The sequence below is a fragment of the Phoxinus phoxinus genome (assembly GCF_949152265.1).
Source record: "Phoxinus phoxinus genome assembly, chromosome: 2".
Lineage (NCBI taxonomy): Eukaryota > Metazoa > Chordata > Actinopteri > Cypriniformes > Leuciscidae > Phoxinus > Phoxinus phoxinus.
In genome coordinates, this window is record NC_136877.1 from 52352905 (window position 1) to 52378927 (window position 26023).

General features: G+C 40.2%; 2 protein-coding genes across 3 annotated transcripts; both read left to right on the forward strand.

The window, feature by feature from the left end:
- The first annotated feature begins 2926 nt into the window (after positions 1–2926).
- LOC306992895 (uncharacterized protein) lies at positions 2927–11886 on the forward strand. The gene is made up of 18 exons (XM_079602166.1): positions 2927–3056; positions 3205–3399; positions 3518–3616; positions 3903–4050; positions 4140–4729; positions 4879–5073; positions 5191–5289; positions 5576–5723; positions 5813–7083; positions 7233–7427; positions 7545–7643; positions 7930–8077; positions 8167–8486; positions 8736–8933; positions 9058–9156; positions 9400–9538; positions 9625–9795; positions 10469–11886. Exons 1-18 carry the CDS (start codon positions 2994–2996, stop codon positions 10513–10515), a joined length of 4224 nt encoding a protein of 1407 aa, XP_079458292.1. The 5' UTR covers positions 2927–2993; the 3' UTR covers positions 10516–11886.
- A 6942-nt stretch (positions 11887–18828) lies between these two features.
- Positions 18829–25758, forward strand: LOC306993171 (uncharacterized protein). Of its 2 annotated transcripts, none has more exons than XM_079602776.1 (9): positions 18829–19054; positions 21713–21751; positions 23040–23298; positions 23835–23980; positions 24174–24453; positions 24554–24693; positions 25097–25188; positions 25323–25419; positions 25553–25758. In XM_079602776.1, the coding sequence occupies exons 1-9, from the start codon at positions 19018–19020 to the stop codon at positions 25576–25578; spliced, it is 1116 nt and encodes a 371-aa protein (XP_079458902.1). In that variant the 5' UTR covers positions 18829–19017; the 3' UTR covers positions 25579–25758. The 2 variants fall into 2 exon arrangements, with proteins under 2 accessions (XP_079458902.1, XP_079458903.1); XM_079602777.1 differs by lacking the exon at positions 18829–19054 and adding an exon at positions 21398–21527.
- Positions 25759–26023: the final 265 nt, after the last annotated feature.

The following is a 26023-nucleotide window of genomic DNA, read 5'->3' on the forward strand; positions in this document are numbered from 1 at the left end:
TCTAACGTTACAGCAACACCAAACAACATGGCATCTAACGTTACAGCAACACCAAACAACACGGCACCTAACGTTACAGCAACACCAAACAACACGGCATCTAACGTTACAGCAACACCAAACAACACGGCATCTAACGTTACAGCAACACCAAACAACACGGCATCTAACGTTACAGCAACACCAAACAACACGGCATCTAACGTTACAGCAACACCAAACAACACGGCATCTAACGTTACAGCAACACCAAACAACACGGCATCTAACGTTACGGCAACACCAAACAACACAGCACCTAACGTTACAGCAACACCAAACAACACGGCATCTAACGTTACAGCAACACCAAACAACACGGCATCTAACGTTACAGCAACACCAAACAACACGGCATCTAACGTTACAGCAGCACCAAACAACACGGCATCTAACGTTACAGCAACACCAAACAACACGGCACCTAACGTTACAGCAACACCAAACAACACGGCATCTAACGTTACAGCAACACCAAACAACACGGCATCTAACGTTACAGCAACACCAAACAACACGGCATCTAACGTTACAGCAACACCAAACAACACGGCATCTAACGTTACAGCAACACCAAACAACACGGCATCTAACGTTACAGCAACACCAAACAACACGGCATCTAACGTTACAGCAACACCAAACAACACGGCATCTAACGTTACAGCAACACCAAACAACACGGCATCTAACGTTACAGCAACACCAAACAACACGGCATCTAACGTTACAGCAACACCAAACAACACGGCATCTAACGTTACAGCAACACCAAACAACACGGCATCTAACGTTACCGCAACACCAAACAACACGGCATCTAACGTTACAGCAACACCAAACAACACGGCATCTAACGTTACCGCAACACCAAACAACACGGCATCTAACGTTACAGCAACACCAAACAACACGGCATCTAACGTTACCGCAACACCAAACAACACGGCATCTAACGTTACGGCAACACCAAACAACACGGCATCTAATGCCACAAGCTCTCCCAACATTACCACTGACCTGACGACGACCCGCTCTCCCAACATGGCAACCAATATAACATCGTCAGGCTCTAATATCGTGACCAACATCAATAATCAACCACTAGTAAGCCAAGCTCTTTTTCTCGTATAAAAATGGAAATAACAACAATCTTGACTGTTAAAGTGAACGTTCTTTTAAAACACAAAAAGTACATTTGCAAGTTATTGCATTTATGTTTTTGTTTGAATGATAATTTCTGTGTTTACTGCAGGAAATTACTGGCAGGGAAAGCTGTAGGACGGATAGGGCTTGTTTCTCCGCTCCACCGACCTGTAATCCAGGAGCACAAGGTTCCTGCTATTTCCTCTCCACAAGAGGAGTAACCGGAAGTGCAGATAATTTTACCTTTGAGCTCAGTGGCGAGTCAGATGGTTACATCGCAGCTGGCCTATCTCGAGACAACAGCGTAAGAGATCAAATCCAGTTACTTTTAAATAATATGTTTCATTTAAATCAATATAATATTTCAGCACTTTAATCTTAAACTTCTGGTTCACTGACTAATTTTCTTTTCACATCCTTAGGGTCAAAGTGGCACCGTCTATGCTTGCGCCAACATCAATGGTGTACTGAAGTTCATCCGTTCCACACTGAACAATAAAATACTGACTCCGGATAACACAGTAAGACACTTTTTCAGAGAGCTTTGTCTATAAAAACATATGGCAATATTAGCAACAGAGATTCTTAACAGAAAATAATATAGTAGTGTATAAAAGCATGGAAGGCTTCAAGGAAAATCCCAGTTCTAGTACTATCCACTCATGTCACAAAGGGTTGCCTCTAAAATCTGTGTAAAGATGCAATAATGCATACAATCCAATTAAATATACTTGCTCATAGCACTGTATATGCCATCTCAGATGCAGTTTCAGGGTCTTAAGTAACATTATTTATGTTGTGCTGCAGTTCATTCCTGGAAGTTTCCGTGGCTCCCTGAATGGAAGAAAGATTCAATGCATTTTCAATGCTGCGGGTCTCGGCAGCAGCACCGCCCGTTCAGCAAGAGCAATCGCAGAAACTTTCATCTCCGTTGTAACAGGCAGCATCTCGAATGGTGAGTGCAACACTCTGATCAAGTAACTAACTGACATTTTGTTTTGTAGCAGAAGTAAAACATTTCCTTCCCTCTATTCCTTTTTCCAGGTACTCTGGATTCTCCAGTCATTGTACTGGCCACAAATGCGTCAGTGGACTTAAGCAACCCTAACAGCACAGATGTTTCAGTCATAATACCCAGTATAAACAACACTGCCTCAAGCGTTACAGCAACACCAAACAACACGGCATCTAACGTTACGGCAACACCAAACAACACGGCATCTAACGTTACAGCAACACCAAACAACACGGCATCTAACGTTACAGCAACACCAAACAACACGGCATCTAACGTTACGGCAACACCAAACAACACGGCATCTAACGTTACGGCAACACCAAACAACACGGCATCTAACGTTACGGCAACACCAAACAACACGGCACCTAACGTTACAGCAACACCAAACAACACGGCATCTAACGTTACAGCAACACCAAACAACACGGCATCTAACGTTACAGCAACACCAAACAACACGGCATCTAACGTTACAGCAACACCAAACAACACGGCATCTAACGTTACAGCAACACCAAACAACACGGCATCTAACGTTACAGCAACACCAAACAACACGGCATCTAACGTTACAGCAACACCAAACAACACGGCATCTAACGTTACGGCAACACCAAACAACACGGCATCTAACGTTACGGCAACACCAAACAACACGGCATCTAACGTTACAGCAACACCAAACAACACGGCACCTAACGTTACAGCAACACCAAACAACACGGCATCTAATGCCACAAGCTCTCCTAACATCACCACTAACCTGACGACGACCCGCTCTCCCAACATGGCAACCAATATAACATCGTCAGGCTCTAATATCGTGACCAACATCAATAATCAACCACTAGTAAGCCAAGATCTTTTTCTCGTATAAAAATGGAAATAACAACAATCTTGACTGTTAAAGTGAACGTTCTTTTAAAACACAAAAAGTACATTTGCAAGTTATTGCATTTATGTTTTTGTTTGAATGATAATTTCTGTGTTTATTGCAGGAAATTACTGGCAGGGAAAGCTGTAGGAGGGATAGGGCTTGTTTCTCCGCTCCACTCACCTGTAATCCAGGAGCACAAGGTTCCTGCTATTTCCTCTCCACAAGAGGAGTAACCGGAAGTGCAGATAATTTTACATTTGAGCTCAGTGGCGAGTCAGATGGTTACATCGCAGCTGGCCTATCTCGAGACAACAGCGTAAGAGATCAAATCCAGTTACTTTTAAATAATATGTTTCATTTATATCAATATAATATTTCAGCACTTTAATCTTAAACTTCTGGTTCACTGACTAATTTTCTTTTCACATCCTTAGGGTCAAAGTGGCACCGTCTATGCTTGCGCCAACATCAATGGTGTACTGAAGTTCATCCGTTCCACACTGAACAATAAAATACTGACTCCGGATAACACAGTAAGACACTTTTTCAGAGAGCTTTGTCTATAAAAACATATGGCAATATTAGCAACAGAGATTCTTAACAGAAAATAATATAGTAGTGTATAAAAGCATGGAAGGCTTCAAGGAAAATCCCAGTTCTAGTACTATCCACTCATGTCTCAAAGGGTTGCCTCTAAAATCTGTGTAAAGATGCAATAATGCATACAATCCAATTAAATATACTTGCTCATAGCACTGTATATGCCATCTCAGATGCAGTTTCAGGGTCTTAAGTAACATTATTTCTGTTGTGCTGCAGTTCATTCCTGGAAGTTTCCGTGGCTCCCTGAATGGAAGAAAGATTCAATGCATTTTCAATGCTGCGGGTCTCGGCAGCAGCACCGCCCGTTCAGCAAGAGCAATCGCAGAAACTTTCATCTCCGTTGTAACAGGCAGCATCTCGAATGGTGAGTGCAACACTTTGATCAAGTAACTGACTGACATTTTGTTTTGTAGCAGAAGTAAAACATTTCCTTCCCTCTATTCCTTTTTCCAGGTACTCTGGATTCTCCAGTCATTGTACTGGCCACAAATGCGTCAGTGGACTTAAGCAACCCTAACAGCACAGATGTTTCAGTCATAATACCCAGTACAAACAACACTGCCTCAAGCGTTACAGCAACACCAAACAACACGGCATCTAATGCCACAAGCCCTCCCAACATCACCACCAACCTGACCATGACCCTTTCTCCCAACATGACCATGAACATGACCCACACGAGTCCTCCTAACATCACCACCAACATGACCCACACGAGTCCTCCTAACATGACCATGAACATGACCCACACGAGTCCTCCTATCATGACCATGAACATGACCCACACAAGTCCTCCTAACATGACCATGAACATGACCCACACGAGTCCTCCTAACATGACCATGAACATGACCCACACAAGTCCTCCTAACATGACCATGAACATGACCCACACGAGTCCTCCTATCATGACCATGAACATGACCCACACAAGCTCTCCCAACATTACCACTAACCTGACGACGACCCGCTCTCCCAACATGGCAACCAATATAACATCGTCAGGCTCTAATATCGTGACCAACATCAATAATCAACCACTAGTAAGCCAAGCTCTTTTTCTTGTTTAAAAATGGAAATAATAACAATCTTGACTGTTAAAGTGAACGTTCTTATAAAAGACAAAAAGTAAATTTGCAAGTTATTGTATTTATGTTTTTGTTTACATAAAATGTGACTGTGTTTATTGCAGGAAATTACTGGCAGGGAAAGCTGTAGGAGGGATAGGGCTTGTTTCTCCGCTCCACTCACCTGTAATCCAGGAGCACAAGGTTCCTGCTATTTCCTCTCCACAAGAGGAGTAACCGGAAGTGCAGATAATTTTACATTTGAGCTCAGTGGCGAGTCAGATGGTTACATCGCAGCTGGCCTATCTCGAGACAACAGCGTAAGAGATCAAATCCAGTTACAATAAATCATATGTTTCATTTAAATCAATCTAATATTTTAGCACTTTAATCTTAAACTTCTGGTTCACTGACTAATTTTCTTTTCACATCCTTAGGGTCAAAGTGGCACCGTCTATGCTTGCGCCAACATCAATGGTGTACTGAAGTTCATCCGTTCCACACTGAACAATAAAATACTGACTCCGGATAACACAGTAAGACACGTTTTCAGAGTGCCTTGTCTATTAAAACATATGGCAAAATTAGCAACAGAGATTCTTAGCAGAAAATAATATAGTAGTGTATAAAAGCATGAAAGGCTTCAAGGAAAATCCCAGTTCTAGTACTATCCACTCATGTCTCAAAGGGTTGCCTCTAAAATCTGTGTAAAGATGCAATAATGCATACAATCCAATTAAATATACTTGCTCATAGCACTGTATATGCCATCTCAGATGCAGTTTCAGGGTCTTAAGTAACATTATTTCTGTTGTGCTACAGTTCATTCCCGGAAGTTTCCGTGGCTCCCTGAATGGAAGAAAGATTCAATGCATTTTCAATGCTGCGGGTCTCGGCAGCAGCACCGCCCGTTCAGCAAGAGCAACCGCAGAAACTTTCATCTCCGTTGTAACAGGCAGCATCTCGAATGGTGAGTGCAACACTTTGATCAAGTAACTGACTGACATTTTGTTTTGTAGCAGAAGTAAAACATTTCCTTCCCTCTATTCCTTTTTCCAGGTACTCTGGATTCTCCAGTCAGTGTACTGGCCACAAATGCGTCAGTGGACTTAAGCAACCCTAACAGCACAGATGTTTCAGTCATAATACCCAGTATAAACAACACTGCCTCAAGCGTTACAGCAACACCAAACAACACGGCATCTAACGTTACGGCAACACCAAACAACACGGCATCTAATGCCACAAGCCCTCCCAACATCACCACCAACCTGACCATGACCCTTTCTCCCAACATGACCATGAACATGACCCACACGAGTCCTCCTATCATGACCATGAACATGACCCACACGAGTCCTCCTAACATGACCATGAACATGACCCACACGAGTCCTCCTAACATGACCATGAACATGACCCACACGAGTCCTCCTAACATGACCATGAACATGACCCACACGAGTCCTCCTATCATGACCATGAACATGACCCACACTAGTCCTCCTAACATGACCATGAACATGACCCACACGAGTCCTCCTAACATGACCATGAACATGACCCACACGAGTCCTCCTATCATGACCATGAACATGACCCACACTAGTCCTCCTAACATGACCATGAACATGACCCACACGAGTCCTCCTAACATGACCATGAACATGACCCACACGAGTCGTCCTAACATGACCATGAACATGACCCACACAAGTCCTCCTATCATGACCATGAACATGACCCACACGAGTCCTCCTAACATGACCATGAACATGACCCACACGAGTCCTCCTAACATGACCATGAACATGACCCACACAAGTCCTCCTATCATGACCATGAACATGACCCACACGAGTCCTCCTATCATGACCATGAACATGACCCACACGAGTCCTCCTAACATGACCATGAACATGACCCACACAAGTCCTCCTATCATGACCATGAACATGACCCACACGAGTCCTCCTAACATGACCATGAACATGACCCACACGAGTCCTCCTAACATGACCATGAACATGACCCACACAAGTCCTCCTATCATGACCATGAACATGACCCACACGAGTCCTCCTATCATGACCATGAACATGACCCACACGAGTCCTCCTATCATGACCATGAACATGACCCACACAAGTCCTCCTATCATGACCATGAACATGACCCACACGAGTCCTCCTATCATGACCATGAACATGACCCACACAAGCTCTCCCAACATTACCACTAACCTGACGACGACCCGCTCTCCCAACATGGCAACCAATATAACATCGTCAGGCTCTAATATCGTGACCAACATCAATAATCAACCACTAGTAAGCCAAGCTCTTTTTCTTGTTTAAAAATGGAAATAATAACAATCTTGACTGTTAAAGTGAACGTTCTTATAAAAGACAAAAAGTACATTTGCAAGTTATTGCATTTATGTTTTTGTTTAAATAAAATTTGACTGTGTTTATTGCAGGAAATTACTGGCAGGGAAAGCTGTAGGAGGGATAGGGCTTGTTTCTCCGCTCCACTCACCTGTAATCCAGGAGCACAAGGTTCCTGCTATTTCCTCTCCACAAGAGGAGTAACCGGAAGTGCAGATAATTTTACATTTGAGCTCAGTGGCGAGTCAGATGGTTACATCGCAGCTGGCCTATCTCGAGACAACAGCGTAAGAGATCAAATCCAGTTACTATAAATCATATGTTTCATTTAAATCAATCTAATATTTCAGCGCTTTAATCTTAAACTTCTGGTTCACTGACTAATTTTCTTTTCACATCCTTAGGGTCAAAGTGGCACCATCTATGCTTGCGCCAACATCAATGGTGTACTGAAGTTCATCCGTTCCACACTGAACAATAAAATACTGACTCCGGATAACACAGTAAGACACTTTTTCAGAGAGCCTTGTCTATAAAAACATATGGCAATATTAGCAACAGAGATTCTTAACAGAAAATAATATAGTAGTGTATAAAAGCATGAAAGGCTTCAAGGAAAATCCCAGTTCTAGTACTATCCACTCAGGTCTCAAAGGGTTGCCTCTAAAATCTGTGTAAAGATGCAATAATGCATACAATCCAATTAAATATACTTGCTCATAGCACTGTATATGCCATCTCAGATGCAGTTTCAGGGTCTTAAGTAACATTATTTCTGTTGTGCTACAGTTCATTCCCGGAAGTTTCCGTGGCTCCCTGAATGGAAGAAAGATTCAATGCATTTTCAATGCTGCGGGTCTCGGCAGCAGCACCGCCCGTTCAGCAAGAGCAATCGCAGACACTTTCATCTCCGTTGTAACAGGCAGCATCTCGAATGGTGAGTGCAACACTTTGATCAAGTAAATGACTGACATTTTGTTTTGTAGCAGAAGTAAAACATTTCCTTCCCTCTATTCCTTTTTCCAGGTACTCTGGATTCTCCAGTCACTGTACTGGCCACAAATGCGTCAGTGGACTTAAGCAACCCTAACAGCACAGATGTTTCAGTCATAATACCCAGTACAGCAACACCAAACAACACGGCACCTAACGTTACAGTAACACCAAACAACACGGCACCTAACGTTACAGCAACACCAAACAACACGGCACCTAACGTTACAGCAACACCAAACAACACGGCACCTAACGTTACAGTAACACCAAACAACACGGCACCTAACGTTACGGCAACACCAAACAACACGGCATCTAACGTTACAGCAACACCAAACAACACGGCAATTGTAAGTGTGAACAGACTAGAGAGCCAGTTATATATATCTTGTTATTTGAAGTTAAAAGTTGAAGTGTTAGCAAAGTCAATGATGTATTGACTACAGTATTGCGTGATGGTTAATTGCTATAATATTTATAGCATAATAGTTAAACTCTTGAGTTCACTCTAGATTTTAGGCATTTATTCAACATTCACAGCAGATTAAAAAAAAAAAATAGCACTGCATTTCATGGCTTGTGTGAACATAACATTGCAGGATAAGGTCACCAGGGACAACTGTAAGAAGGACAGGGCATGTTTCTCTACTCCAGCCAGCTGTGATCCATCTACTTCCAATAGCTGCTTTTTCGCCTCCACAAGAGGGGTGATCGGGAACTCAGACAATCTCATTTTTGAGATCAGCGGGGAGTCGAACGGTTACATCGCAGTTGGCTTGTCTCGAGACATCAAGGAGGTCTGTAAAAGATTTTATGTATTTCTCATGTTCACATTTAAAAATCACTTTTGTTAGAATGTGTTTTCAAAGCACCAAATCTGAGATGTGGGTTCTCTGACTTATTTACCTTTGCTCCTCATAGGGTGATGGTGACACCGTCTATTCTTGTGCCAACAACAATGGTGCAGTGAAGTTCATCCGTTCCACACTGAACAACACCATCCTGACTCCGGATAACACTGTAAGACTCCCTTTCACAGAGCTTTTTCTCCGCCAAGGTTTTCACGGATTATTCTTGGCTGTAAATTACATGGTTATGAACAACAACAGGGAAGGCTTTAAAGAAAATATAATGGTGCAAATGTATATTGGCGTGGAGCTGGATGGGTTTCTAAAACGCTTTGAGGTGGAGGGGAACTCAACTCACTTTAAGCCCTACATTGTAGAAATACATTTTTACAAATGTTACTTTTTTGTCTTGCAGTTTAGTCCTGGATCTTTCCGTGGCTCTGTGAACAAGACAAAGATTCAGTGCATTTTCACAGCTCCAGGTCTCACCAGCAACAACCGTGCGGCAAACACAAGCGCTTTTCTCTTCTTCTTCACTGGCATTTTTACAAATGGTGAGAGCACCGCTATTATTGAAATACTGAAAGATATTGCAATTAGTGATACAATTAAAACATGTCCTTTATTTCCATTTCCTCAGGCACTATGGGAGCTCCCATCACACAGATGACTACAAGTTCTCCAGTTGATCTAACCAACCTGAACAGCTCAGATGTTGGAATAATAACACCCACCACTTCTACTATTACAACTACTACAGCAAAACCTACTACGGCAGGAGGCATCGCACTGCAGCATGCAACATCTCAGGGTAAGAGCTTGATACTGCCACATCAGAGGCCACTCCCTGCAGAGCCGATAGGTGGAGCTTGTCGTCTAGGTCCGCCCCTTTGGATGTAATAGGTGGAGCTTGAAGGATCAGCCACGCCCTAGCCCTAAACAGAACAAGATCAAACTCCACCCATTAGGTCCACAGAGGTGGAGCTAAACTGAGAAACACAAATGACTGCTCTTTAGTTCCAAAATTCATATTTATTTAGGTTGTTTTCAACAAAAAAATTAACTTTTTAAGCGTTTTGGCCATTCATTTACACGACAACGGCGCTTTGGGTGCCTGAAAACACAAAGTTTGAAAACGGGATTTTGTGCTTTTGTAAACAACAAAAAGACAAATCTCTGAAGATGATGACGTCATGCATATGCGTATTGCGTGTTCAATCTATAGTGTTTCATCGCCATCTAATGGCCTGCCAGTAGAACACAGTTTTTTTATCCGTTTTCGTTGTCGCATGCACGCGGAAAACTCGAAAGAAAAACTTCTCCATTTTAAGCATTTCGTTGTCGTGTAAACGTACTCTGAGATTAGACTAGCATACTGTGCTATACAGGTTATACATAATGACCTCAGGTTGAGTCATTCTTGTGCTCTTCAATTGTCCTTTGTTAAATACTGAATTTTTTCTCTTTTCTTGTCTTTTTTTCAGCTGCTGTGATCATTCTCTCAGGGATCCTCGCAGTCCTCCTGTTGTAAGGACTCTGCCTGGACGTGTCCTTTGCCTTATTAAACTGGTCGATGAGCACTGAATGCTTGATGAGCCCAACACTAAAGTATATGTAATTAATTTATACTTGTGCAATATTGTGACTCTGGAAACATGAAGCGAGGATCTGAAAATATGGGGAAGAGGGAAATACATCATTTATTTAATTTGTTTGAGAAAGAGTGAGTGTTTTTGTGAGAGTCCGTGTTTGTATTCTGCAAATGTACTGATACCGCAGACTCCTGCACAGAGCGGGCTGATGGCCAATTGTATAATCGTCTGTTAATGTAATGGCGCACGTGTGATGCCACCAAGTGGCATAGTATGTCTAGTAATAGCTAAGAGGATTTTAAATGTATTTAATTTATTTGGTAATGAAAGTGCATTACTGCCTCAAAACGTCGACTGCCTGTGAGTTTTAAATTAAGTCGCTTGTATATTTTTTAGAATAAAATAATTATGCATAATAAAGTGCTTTACATGTTCAAGTAAACAATACAATTGCTATATCAGTGTTTATTAACCGGGACATACCAACCCAAAAATGTGTCAATGACGACAGCAGGAAAGAACAATGCTAAATGCAAAGAGTTGGGTAGAAAACTAAATAGGCTAAACAGAAATGGAGAAACACGTCCCATATTGTTGGTAAAAGCTGTGCGTCAACCAACCTCTACAGTGTCATTTTCACACTTTTATACAAATTTGTGAAATGCCATCATGATCAAAAACCATGAACAAACTAGGCCAAACATTTTTTGTATTGTGTTGGGTCACCACAATGTGCCCTAATATAAATATGTTACCTTACAGGGATATTCCATTCTTTTTAAATATGATATTAACACTATTTGAAAACTGCTTTTGTCTTTCCATAAGGGAAATGATGGTGAAACCACACTTGCCAACCCTCTAATGTTTTCGTAGGGATCGGTTTAGTAAAGTTTTAAAGACCTATATAGATTGTAGATTAAAACAAATGATTTATAGCAAATCCTGCCCTGAGGGTCACTGTCGGCAGAGTTTATCTCACACCAAGATCAAATTGCCTGCATTTTTCATGCACTAGCACGTGAAGGGCGGGACAATTTTGGACTGGAACGCAGTATAGTAACTCTGAAGACCTTGACTAACTTGTTCAGGTGTGTTATTAGGGTTGGAACTAAACTCTGCAGGGCAATGGCCCTCAGGACCGGATTAGAGGAACACTGATTTACAAGATTTACCTGTTGCTAGTCCTTTAATGTCAACAGACATTTTCCAGAAGACATTAAAATTATATCAAAAGAAAGATTCTGGATCTGTTCAAATCAGCATTTAAAATTAAAATCAGATGGCGTGTGAAATAAAGTACTCAACCTAAGGTGAATGTAGTCAAATTATTTTGAGAAGGTACTCTAAAAAATATACTAATATTGAATGACTGAAGCGGTCAAATTCAGTGTGCAATTACAGACTTTACATCTCAAAGACACAACAAAAAGGTCAGGAACAAAATGACTCTTCAGTTATGAAAACACACATCTAAGGAAGAACAATATTAAATCACACATGGAGCTTGATAAAAGCCAAGTGACAAAAATGGACCAACTAAAAATAATTTTTGGTCCGAAAGCAAACACCATCTTTCCTGGCCCTCCTTATTCCATCGGCATGTCACAACATCCACAGAAAGTCATTTTCTTAGCTCCTTTACATGTAGGCAAAAGAGTTGTATGCCTATTCAAATGACAACCATGTCTATCAGGGGCAAAAAAAGAGAGAACTTTGGGAACATTTACATGTCATTAAGATTTACATTCAAAATTATTCTGCTTTCTAAGCAAATAACTTCAAGAAAGTTTGCCATGGATGTTGTCGAAACTTGCTTCAAACATGCTTCTGGTGAATTTATGCATTATAATATGTGTCTCATCGATTTTTCAATAACTGAAGCTGTTAAATCTTAAATTTGCCAACATGAAATTACATTTGAAATATGCATGATGTAAGAAAAGTTTAAATAACTACTCTGGCAAGGGTCGATGTTGGCAAAACACATAAACATGAATCCATAACACTCATAAAGATAAAAGAAAAACACAGGAAATAAGAATAAGGAAAATACATTGTGGACAGAGCAGCAGATGTACCAAAGGACTGGTTTAGTTTAAGGGGGGGGGGGGGGGGGGGGGGGTAAAATACTTAGTTTCAGTCAATCTCATGTTAATCTTGAGTACCTATAGAGTAATAGTGCGTCCTTCATATCTCCAAAAAGTCTTTAGTTTCATCATATTTATAAAATAAAAATACAGCTTTCCGATTCTATCCGGAAAAAGCCGAGGTCCTTGATTCTGGTCGTGGGCGGAGCTATAGAGTCAAGCGGGAGCATCCACAACATACAAACTGCATCCACTGTTCCAGTAACACTGGGTTCTTTGGGAAGCTGAACAAGGTAAACTTTCCCTCACATCCCAAAACACACTTTTTTGGAGACATTCTTGACATCAACCATTCCTATTTAGCGCTGCTGATGATGATTTCCAGTAGTAGTCCGTCGATGAGCGCGGTCTTTCTCTCCTCTGGTCGACGTGTGCGTGAACGCGCTTTTCCGAGAGCAATGCTCATATAAGGAGTTCCACTCTGGTCTACGTCATTAGATCTACGATAGAAAAAAACCAGCCGAAACGTGTTGCAACCCGGAAGTATGATTTTCAGCACAGAAATTCTCTGTTATTCGTTCAAAATAACTTTTCAAACTTTGGCCATTATTAGCATGAGAATCCATCTCTTTAACACTGTAAACAACTCTGAATATATGAAACACCATTGTACCCCCCCCTTTAATAATAATACATCACTCTATGAACACATATGTTAATATGCATATTTTAAAGTTTTTCAACAGTTTAGTTGATAAGTCTTGTGTCATTAGAAGCAGAGCTTCCCCTCGTGACGGACGAGATGCCACAGAAATGCCTTGTGAAAAGAGTCTTGTAATCTTGTAATGTCTATGAAATGGGAAAGAAAAAACCTTTAAAAATGGCAAGTGCAACTCTCAAGATAGGAACAACATATGCAGTGTGATAGATATCGTCTTATACAAACCACTTTTTTTTATGTATTTTGATTTTGCCGTTTGACACCTCAGTCTTCATTCACTTCAAAACTTTCACTGAAAAGAAAGAATGACGAGAGAAAATAATGACAGAATTAAAGTGAACACGTTAGAAGTTGAAAAAAAAAAGAAGAAGCAAATACAAACCTTAAAGGTGGGGTATGTGATTCTCTTTTTTGTCCATTTTTTTCAAAATCACTTGAAATCCTATTCCTAACCCACTTACAGCCACTGAGTTAGAAGCACTGAAATGAAAATTAAGCAATTTTATAATCGTGGAACGGGCAGGACTCGAAAAACTCCAGCCAATCATTTCCAAGACCACCCAGAACCATTGGACAGTAAGTTCGTCAATCAAACGGTCGTACCACGCTCGTGCATGATTGCGCGTCCATGTTCTTCGAATGGGTGGAGTCAGGGCCAGCGTTGGAGGAAAGAAGGTAGGACCATTTGAGTTGTGTATTTTCAAAATCTGCCGGCCGTTAATATAAATCCCCTTCCTTTAATATAGTTTAGGAACACTCCCGCAACAGATTCTAATTATTGGCCAAAAAAACTTCCTCACGTAATAACCTAGAATACTGTCTAACACTTGATGGCTGCTCTGTCAAGTCTTCATCGTCGGTTAGGAACATGGGTGTGCTCTTTTGGCTCGTTTTGTAACGTATATGCCTCGGACTCTGGGTCCGTATGAATTAGCTCAAATGATCTATAGGGAGTTTTAATAACTAATCATGAATATGATTAATATATTGCATATTACAGTTACATTAAATTATCGAAATTGAAGATAGACTATATGAATATATGAATAATCAATCACAACGAATTATAATTCCTCATTCATACATCAATAGTCTTATTTCAGATCGATTATGAGATAATCTTTAAGGGAAATTATGTAATCATCAAATCGGTGTTGTCCAGCAACAACCGTAGGTAAGATTAAACTATCAATTTCTCAATAAAGTTATCCCTTACAAACTCCAAAAAATATTAACTTTCTGGCCGTGAACATTAATTTTCTTGTGTTTATAAAATTAAAGCTACTTAATGTAGTAAATAATGAGCTTGGATCTACCTCATTGACGTTTGTATTTTTACAAGCTTTTTTCACAGACACAGTTGAATATATTGTTTTAATAAATGCAAAACTACAGAATAAGGACTACACATACTGATTACACGTTATATGTCTATGTACATTTACTTACAGTTAACAAACAAGACAAAACGGGTAACAGATGAGAGGGAGAGAGAGAGAGAGATACAGTTCTGAGGGGGTGCGCGCGCCGGAGCACGCGCTGAGATTGTAGAGAGAGAAAGAGAAAGTAAATCACGAATGATCATGGGAATAGCAAAATCACAGACCTTTGAGAGAGCCAACAAAATGTATCGAACCTTAAAACATTAAAAACTCGTTAGAATTGATACTTGCAAAGATCGTTTGTATGCACGGTAACTTAGCTGTGTCCAGCCTGCGTGTGTTCTCGGAGCAGAGTGCGCGCGCTCGTGTTTGCGAAACGCGCTTGTCCGCGGGAGATTTGAAGAAGGCCTCTCTTGGAAGTGATATGTTACTGAAGGAATTCAGGCTTCGTTCGTTTGACTCGTAGGTGGAAACGAACAAAGGCGAATTTGAAAATGAAACAAAAGACTGAGATAAAGAAAATAAAAGAAGACGCAAACTGCTGGAGTTTGCGGCGGAGACTTCCTTTCACATGACGAAGCCAGGAAGGGGCAGAAGAACAGAGAGAGGGAGGAGGAGCTTTGGCTCTCTTTTTAAAGACTGTATGGGTCACGCCTTCGTTCGGCGTGATCAGCTAATAACCTTCAGCATTTCGAAAGCGGGAAACTTTCTTTGTCTTGTCGAGAAGAGCGCGGCTGTGTAGATTTATGACAGAGCTTTGGGTTTAGTCATTTCTACGACTGAAAAGGATTCATAAAGTAATAATCATATCATTGCAGTCTATTATCGAGATTCAACTCCGTTAGGTCTCAAGATTCAAAATGTTACTAAACACCTCATTTTCAGATTATATGATAACAAAGTTACATAAAATATACAGATTAGAAGCATTTAGAGTTTGATTAGTGCACATTAAAACTTAGATTAAATCCCAAACCTGTCATGACATATAAATGGCAACACAGAATACATTTGGTAATGTTTTAAATATGATTCGTTTAAGGAAACGTTTGTGTGTGTGGAAGACCAGATGTTGTTGTGAGGAATGTGTGGTGTCCGGTTACATGTTGGTGTGAGCCATGTTGGTGTCCTGTCCTGTTGAAGTGTGTGTGAATGGGAGAAAGAGACAGCTCTCTTGTCTGTTCAGACAGTGAATTAAGTGTTTGGAGAATCACGATTCACTAATTGGACCAGATGTCATAGTCAATGTTGCTACAGTTTCCACTGAGCGATACGGTACGATACAGTACGGTTCGGGACGGTAAACCATGATCCGGCTAGCGTTTCCACCGCCAACAGTACCCTTACTTGATAGGCGTGGTGTTTGCCGGTAAGAAGCGAACAACGACATTTTCGTGCAAAGAAGAAAGCGATGACATACAGCAGATCTTGTTCTTGCTTCTCAGCATGTTTGTCACAAGAAGACAAGCGCCGACATTAGGCGTTTCTCAATACCAAGTACGCAAAGTTCGGACTTGCCAAGTCCGACTCAGGAGAATGACTCCCGAGGACGCGAGTCCGGTAATTCTGCTAATGGAACAGCGCGTTCTTGAAAGCGCCACTCTTGAAAGCGTCGCTCTGCTACTCCGGTTATCTCTGTATGTACATTTTAGGCAACAATAAAACAAAATGTGTTATAAAACACCACTCTGCCTCTGTTCGTTTTCATTTAAATAAAATTTAAACATTATAGGCACACAAATGTGGTTCAGGCAATGCGTATTGATTATTCACTGCAGGTATAAGGTTAGCCTATTTATAACAAAACTAAATATAAAACACAACCCTGTTATTCCAGGCAATATGCACATTTGTACAAATGTTGCAATAAACAACATTACAGTGATTATCTTGTAATAAAAAAAAAAAAGTAAAAGTAAAAGGTACAAGAAGCTATACAATAAGAAATAAAGCAAACAATTAAGTCAAATATACAAATTCAGCGCTCTAGTCTAACGTTACAATGGTAAAGTTAAATAGCCTAAATATATGAAACTTCACTTAGCCATCAGCCAAACCGATTGGCCAGGGAATGAATTATAGATTCACGAGACCAAAGATCGCCGTTAGGTCTACACAAGACGAATTATATGTTTAACCACTACAGAGAGTCAGCGGCAAACGTCAGAACGACTAGCCGAGGAAAGGCTGTTCCAGGCGGAGAACATGAGCGCCGAGCGCCCGGTGATCGCCTGGATCTCATAACATGAATCAAATTTTCATAAATCTTTATAAATAAACCACAGATTTGAGCTTTAAACAACTACATTCTCGCCTGAAAAACTCTTAAAACTACATTTCGTGACACAATAACAGTAGTATTATACAGTATTTCAACTGTATATTAAAAAATGGCGCTTCTAATGTTGTCATTCCCCGTGTAGCACGCGCAAGTGACGATTCTTTGTCAACCAATCAGCGTTCTGCAGCGAGTCTAGCTCCACCCTTTAGTACCGTACCACTGTCAACCAATCAGCATTCTGCAGCGAGTCTAGCTCCACCCTTTAGTACCGTAACACTGAGCTAGGTACCCCAACGGAAGGGTACCCAAAAAGTGGTACGATACGGTTCGGCATTTTTGTACCATTCACAACTTTTGACAGTGGAAACGCAAATAATTGTGTACCGTACTGTACCATACCATACCGCTCAGTGGAAACGAGCTATTTGATACCAATATTTCATTTTAAAGTCACGTTTCTAGCATCTGTAAAACCGCATTCTTCCATCTTAAAAATATATCTAAGTTACGATATGCCTTCAATGAAAAATGAGGAACAGTTAGTTCATGCGTTCATGACCTCAAGGCTAGATTATTGTTATGCTCTACTGGGTGGTTGCCCTGCACGCTTAATAAACAAACTACAGCTAGTTCAAAACGCAGCAGCTCGAGTTCTTACCAGAACCAGGAAGTATGACCATATTTTTCTTGGCATACACATAGAACATTATACATTTCTATTATTCAAATCAGTTAAATGATTATTAGGCTGCATAGATTAGGCCAGCCGGAACCGGGGACACATCATAAAACACCCGATGTACTCGTTACATCATAAGAAGAATGACATCTAATGTTAATCTTTCCATTTATCCCGAGGTTTACTGAAGTCAGCCGGATCCGGGCCGTATCCAGATCAGACGGTGGACCTGTGCCTGGACACGTCCACAACACATCCCTGACGCACCAGCCTCATCGGCCCTGTGAAGGCCTCATCGACACCTCAACAAACCCGTCTCCATACCGGCGTGATGACTCCGACCTCCGACCAGATGGAACTGGATAAATATTGTGAATGTTCTGATCCAATCTGACTTCTGACCTGTAATGCTCCTGAATCATAATCATACACTGTTCGCTGGTTGGCCAGAGGAGAACTGGCCCCCGACTGAGCCTGGTTTCTCCCAAGGTTTATTTCTCCATTCTGTCACTGATGGAGTTTTGGTTCCTTGCCACTGTCGCCTTGGCTTCTGGCTTGCTTAGTTGGAGACATTTAATATTCAACAGTATTTTTGATCTGCCTTAAGGTGAACGATGACGCAATTTTCTTTTAGAAACAAACTTGTTGTATTATTTTCATGTTATCACTGTGAAGCTGCTTTGACACAATTTGTATTGTAAAACGCACTATATAAATAAAGGTGACTTGACTCCCTCAGTTTTCTCTCAGGAGATCCGGTCTGGTGGATTTGTACTGTGGCTAAGTTATAGTTACTCGTTGCCGTTTATACCTAGAACTAGTAGGTGTCTCTTATAACACGCCAACGTGCCATTTCTAACCTGACTTGGTTTGGATAAAAGTGTCTGCCAGAGAGATTATTGGTGCCGCATTGGTAGACAATTTTGAGATCATTAATCACTAAAGACATTCATTTAATAGCTTGTTTACTTGTTTCTACATGGATTTGAAAGATGATTTATTTGAAAAACAACACAGTTGTTTGTGTGAAAAATGTTCTAGCTTCAGTCAGAGAGAAAGAGAGAGAAATATAGGAATAGAGGAGGAGGAATATGTAAATGGTGGAGGAGAAGAGATATGACTGTGAGTGTGACATGACTGACAGAAGTCACACTGGTATGTAAAGCTGAACATGCCAATCTCTCTCTCTCTCTCTCTCTCTCTCTCTCTCTCTCTCTCTCTCTCTCTCTCTGGAACAACGTTCATTTAAACATGCTCATTTAAAAGCAGAAAGAATCAAGAAGTGAACATGAGGGTTTTCTTCAGGAGTCTGTCGCTTTTACTGGGTAAGTAAAATACATATTTTCTGATATCATGGGTGTTTCTGAAGCTGGAAACAGAATGTAGATCACTAACAGAAGACCCAATAACATATACAGAATTTTAGAGGACACTAAATAGTCCCCAATTGGCAATTTTTTTTCCTTAAGTGTAAATCTAACAAAATACTATATCTTTAGTTGTTTGTTCAGAATCATGATCACTATTTAAACAAACAACTAAACAAAATAACTTGTCATTTTCTATGGGTTCTGACAAAGTGTTAATTGCCACAGTCTATTTAATAAATATTTAATTGATTTCAATATATATATATTTCAAGTTACTTTAAAAAAATAAGTATTCTATTTTGATCGATTCCATAGACATACATCTGAACTATAAACTTATATCCCAGCACTTCTGTGATCATTTGAATTTTTGTAACAGAAAAAGTGAGTGTGTGTGATTGGAAACACAGATCTGAATATGCCAGTGTGATTTTGTCAAAGGTGTAATAGACACAGGAGAATCGATGTCATTTAGGAATAAGATTGCGAGGGTGTTTGAATCAAGATCGCGCTCTTTTAACTATTAATAGTGCGGCTCTAACTATACAAAAAAATTATAATAATACGGAGCCAATAAAAGGAAACAGAGATGGAAAAAATGTGAGATGGGAGGAAAAATGATATGTCAATGCATTCAGGTTCTCTTGCAAAAGTTTTGCGTTCCATCCAAAGTTTAAGGGGTTTCGTAAAAAAAATAAGCCAAATATGAGAAGTTCAGATTTATAGCACAATTTGAGTTGGTCATATTTAATGACGTCTGCATGCTTTGAAACTATCATTATTGTATATAAAGTGCTATATAAATAAAGCTGACTTGATTTTACTTAAAGTCCCCCTGTGGTGAAAATCCAGCTTTTAATGTTGTTTATATGTCTATGAGGTGTTTTTAATATGCAAACCATGTGTAAATTCATAAGTCAACACCATTGCTGAGTATTTTCTCCTTAAAGGGTCATGAACCCCATAATAAAGATGGACATTGACATAGAAATTTGGCAAACAAAACGGTCAGGGTTACATTTAAGACACACACAAACACACACACACACACACACACACACACACAGACACACACACACCTCTGCTCTGAGGGATAGAAAAGTCATCGGGACTTGGTACCGCATCACTCGCAAGACGCAACCTGCATTGGTGAACAAGGGCGAAGTTCACCAATCTCCAGCTCTCGAAGCTCTCTCGATAAAAAATGCTTCCTACACACACATAGTTGATAGTTTATAGTTTAATATTTTGGTTGATGGCCAACCAACCGCCCGGAGTCAGAGTCTAGCCCTGGCAGCATCGCGGGGAAACATATGCCAACACTGGAACTTTTGCACCACGAAAACAAACACTTGTGTCCCGTCCCGTGATTGCCTTTCTCGTCTACTACGCGATATCACAGACATGTCTGTCATTGGACAGATCCACATGGTGTCATGAATAATTAAGAGACAGTAGGCTTGTTTGAGATGAGCAAAATCTGCGCAGAACCGATCACCGGTGATCACCGCGAGATGCATGCCGGTTAGAAATGTGTCCGACTGCGTTCCGCCTGGCTCTGATGTCATGCTGACGTATGTCAAAAATCTCTCGCGAGCGCAAGGCACACCTGTCGGATTCTGCAGTCGAGCGCAGTTGCTCTCCACTGACTGCGCGGATCAAAAGCATGATGGGAAACGACTTGCTGACGACACAGCTTAATGCTCATTGGTTTAAACAACCGTGATGTATTGTTCTTTTTTTAAATGTTTGAATTTAAAACTCTGATTTCGTGTTTTTATGTAGGCCTATATAAATTATGTGTGAGTATTCCCAAACTCTCTGACAGTGCGATCTCTATGGATTATGTGATTATGTCATTTTTATATATAAAATATATATATATATATAGCCTATATATAGGCCATAAAAACACGTCTGTAGTAAAGAAACAAATGATTGATAAACACGTAGCCTATTTGGAGTGGGATTGAATAAGTGCTTTGGGTGTCTTGTTCATTATATTTATTTTCATATAAAAGCAACAGAACTTAAATTACATCCAGTTTATTACCAACACTGTGCACGAGCGTGAATTCCGTGAATCCCGCGATATCCATATTTGATCTCACAGCTGTCAGATCCATGGTCAGATCCACTGTGAGAAGAGAGAACTGTCCGGCTTGCCTGCGCTTTTTTCACTCCTCCCCTCACTGCAGCCGGCTACTCTCGCATACAATTCAGGCGAGGCAAGGCGCATCTCAAACAAGCCTAGTGTCTTCTCATAGGATATGAAAACTCAGTCTCACTAATAATTATGAGACACCAATGAGTCACGTCACAGCCTGTAACCAATCAGATCAACGTCAACCAGTGGATCTCTGAGCTGAGCGAGCGAGTGGAGGCGGGGCTCATTTGCATATTTATAGAACCGTGCAAACTAAATAAGGCAAGGGTGTAGAGTTACATTCAAGCTATTTTAAGGCATGAATAAATGATGTTTCTAGGAAAAAACATTTAAATGTCATTTTGGTGATCAAAGATGAGTTTTAGAGATTACAATGATTGACTACAGGGGGACTTTAAATTTAAGTCTATAAATACTGACCATCATTCTGTGTTTCTCATTTCAAGGGTTTTTCCCACTTCAAATGAAGGCAGATGAAAAAGAAGGTGAGATTTTATGAATTAAACACCATTGCGTCTTTTGTTAGTTAATGTGTGCCACTGTGAAACATTTTAGGGCTCTACAGTCCCAGACATATAATGAAAACTCAAGTTTCAATACCAAGAGATTTAAAGATAAAATAAAGTAGGTACAGTTAGACATGGAACAACGTATTTTTAATCTATACTGAACGAAGCAGCAGTTTTTGAGAATACTTAGGATTTATTATTGATTTTACCAAGTATGATCGATGCTAGTTTGAAAACTACAATAAGCATTCCTGAAGAGATTGTGATTTAGTCTTATAGATGTTGTTAATGAAATATTGAAGATGCACTCACCTACTGTAACAGCATCTCAATGATTTATTTCAAGCTTTAACCCTGTTTGAGTTCTGCACGCTGTTTTTTTGATGACTAGGAAGTTCAGTAAAACAGCATGACAACTAACAAGGAAAATCAAACTTGGAAAAACCAAGGGTTTTACACGACAACGATGTAGGAGAAATGGAAAAGTTTTTCTTTTGCGATTTTTAAATATAGACGATAAATTCGACACAACGTTCCCCGTTCACTCGGATCAGTGAAATGATTAAAAACGCTGCATTCTGCTGCCAGGCCAGTAGTCGGCGGTGTCACTTTGCAACACTACACGTCTATAGACGGAACACGTAAATTGAAAAGCAGTATTTAATTGTTTGATTTTCCTTTTTAGTTGTCATGGTAACTGATTTGATTTACACACCTGTTTGTAATTGAGTTGCTTGTTTTCTTCCTTTGTCTTCCTCAGTGTATTTATAGTCCTCTGTATTCTTGGGTGTTTATTCTCGTCCATTATGTGAGGTTGTTCTATATTCGCATTTTTCAAGATTGCTGAAATAGCTTGAGGTTGTTTTTTTGGTCATTAAAACACTTTACTGCTGCAATTGAGGGGTCATTTACATGACACCGTTTTCAACTAAAAACGGAAAACTTTGTATATGTTTTAGCCGTTCATTTATAATGAAAATGCAAAGTTTTGAAAACATTTCAAAGTGCATTTTTTTAAGAAACGATATTGACGTTATTGCAACGTTATTGTCTCCGAGAGTATACAACAAAAATGTGAGTCATGCCCATTATGTGTTCAGTCTATAGAGATTTTAAAGTCGTCCATTTTATTTGTATAGCACTTTTCACAATACACACTGTTTAAAAGCAGCTTTACAGAAACTCATAACATTGTTGTTAAAACCACATATAAAATTCTAGTCAGAATAAAAAATGTAAAAATAATTTTTTTCCCCATGACCAGTAAACGCAGCAGGATGGGGCACAGTCAGCCAGTCGATATTATATCTGAACTGGTATCCCCAAAACGCTGTGGATGGGAGACCCACCACCTGTTCACATACACCGTCCCAAAGCAACCCGTGGTGGAAGCTGGACCTGCTGAAGGTGTACAGCGTGAGCCGAGTGGTCATCACTAACAGGCAAGACTGCTGCAACGAGAGGATAAACGGGGCAGAGATTCGGGTCGGAACCAATTCTTCAAATGTTTTTAGCAACCCCATGTGAGTGTCTCTCATATATTCTTATTTACAGAGATCTAGTCCAGTCGGATGATTGACTAAATACTTTCAAAGGATCATAAGAGTTGTTTGTTCATGAATCGCACATCACTAAAATAATATTGTGGCTGCGTCCGAAATCGCATACTCTCATACTTGATCACAGAATGAATTTGGCCATCTGCAGTCATATACAACATTAACATTGTTCCAGAATAAAGAAATACTCTACGTCATATCATCTTAAATGATAATAATCCAAAGATTAAACACTGAGGAAACCATAGTCCTACTGATCAACTGAATAACATGAATAAGAGCAGCAATATTGGCGGTTGTCTTGGTTACGAGAATGTTCATAACATTACAAAATTTGATGCAATCGTCACACATGCAAGAGTGATAAAAACAGAACAACTTTATTTTGTGTAACAAGCTTATGTGTAATGTGTAACAAGCCTAATCGGCATGGTAAATAATTGCACGTTTCTATTGCAACAAAATGATACTAATAAACTCACTCTATTGTCTCTCTCCAGATGTGCTGTGATCTCTAGTATTCCAGCTGGCGCTTCCTACAGCTACTCGTGTAATAGGATGGAGGGACAATATGTAATTGTGGTTATTCCTGGAAATTCTAGGATTGTTTCTCTCTGTGAGGTGGAAGTCTATGTGGTTTATCCAGGTAATTCATAACAACCTGGTCTAAACCCCTTTCCAGGGGAATTTGAAGCCATTCTCATTCCAGTGAAGTGTTTTTTAATATCATTATAGAGTGTAGTTCTAGTCTAGAACCAGACCGATCTGGTAGAAATGCATTCCTAGAATGAAGTAAATGTGTATAAAATAAAATATTTCTTGACACTGTCATTTTACAGGTAATTTGGCAGCAGGAAGAAGCGTCACACAGTCATCAACCATTAACAGCTGGTTCGCTGAACAGGCCATTGACTTCAACCCAGGTTTCACACATCCACAGTTAGCGTGTTCCTCAACCACTAGTCAGACTAACCCGTGGTGGAGGCTGGATCTGCGTCAGATTTACAGAGTCAGTAGAGTGGTCATCACTAACAGACGAGACTGCTGTCCGGAACGAATAAACGGAGCGGAGATTCGCATTGGAAACTCTTTGGAGAACAACGGCAACAACAATCCCATGTGAGACCCTCTTTCAGTGGCTTAATACCCATAGACATCCCGGATTCCTCAAGTGCAGAAAGAATAAAGTCTGAATGAAGTGTTCTCTGTCTCTCTGTAGATGTGCTGTGATTTCTAGTATTCCAGCGGGTGTTTCGTCCAACTACACTTGTAACGATGTGGAGGGTCGATATGTGAATCTGATCATTCCTGGAGATTCAAGGTTTCTCACTGTGTGTGAGGTGGAGGTCTATGGAGAAGGTCTGACCAAACAAACTATTGAAAAACGTATATTTATTATTGATTATACATGCTCTCAGCAGTCAATAAAACACATTTGTGGTGGACACTAAAACATGTTCATCCTCACTGCAACTGAACCTATGTTTAATATCGTGGGTCATATTTTATTTTATTTTGTGTAATTTTGTTGATGGTTTTTGAGGATCTATTCATGTTTAATCTTAAGTGACATGGATTTGTCAGATATTATAGACACACGGCCTTTGATGCCAAAAACAAAAGATGCAATGATATATTTTGGGATCCTAAAATGCATGATTATATGATTATTTGCATTTATCTTAATTTCCCCTGCTGTCTGTGACCCATCAGAACCACTGATCTAAACGGTAGAGAGTAACATCATGTGTGTGTGTTTCAGGTCCTTGTTTAAAGCAAACGTTTGTGAAGCTCAAACTGAAGTCCAGCCGGAGTCTGTCTGAAGCCACAGAGAGAGTCCAGCTCCTGACGCAGGTGAGAGAGAGAGAGAGAGAGAGAGAGAGAGAGAGAGAGAGTCAGGGTGAGAGAGAGTGAGAGTGAGAGAGAGAGAGTGAGAGAGAGAAAGAGAGAGAGAGAGAGAGTGGTTGTAAGAAATGTGCTGGTTTCAGCTGGAATCTGCTCTGGCGGGAAGAGGGATTTCTAACGTGACGCTGCGCTGGTCTCAACTGCCCGAACAGGAAGTGATGCGGAAGGAAGTTTCGCCCGGTGAGTGTGTTCATTCAAGAAACCCTGGAAACCTGAACTAGAATGTTGACTCATTAAAATAAATGCATAGACTAGGAGCTACAAATGAAATGGAAACAACGTCTTGATGATGTAATGAACGTTTCATTCACAGCTCAATGTGCTCAAAAAAAGACATGATGACGGGAAAACTTTTGGATCAGTTCTTCAGTTACTTTATGGTGATCAACATTGAATATTCTAGTAAAGTTGTAGGTGAAAATTTAAACCACGGATTCCTGAAAATGCTTAAATTCTGAAGCTGCTCTGAAGCACTTTGTATTGTATAAAGTGAAATTATTAAACTTGATTTGACTATTTAACCCTCTGGGGTCTGAGGTGTTTTCTGGGTCCTGGAGGTGTTCTGACACGCTCTGACATCTGTGCTTATTTCTGTTACTTGTGACATTGTCATGGCTAAAGTTTTATTACACTGCATTCAGCACAAACTCTGCTACAATAATATGTCAGCAGCATGTATGTAAAAAAATTTAGTTTTGAGATAATAACATTTATGTGTGGTTTGTGAAAAAACAAAAAAGAATTGTCACTGAAATAAGGTCATGAAACCCAAACTGATTATTTC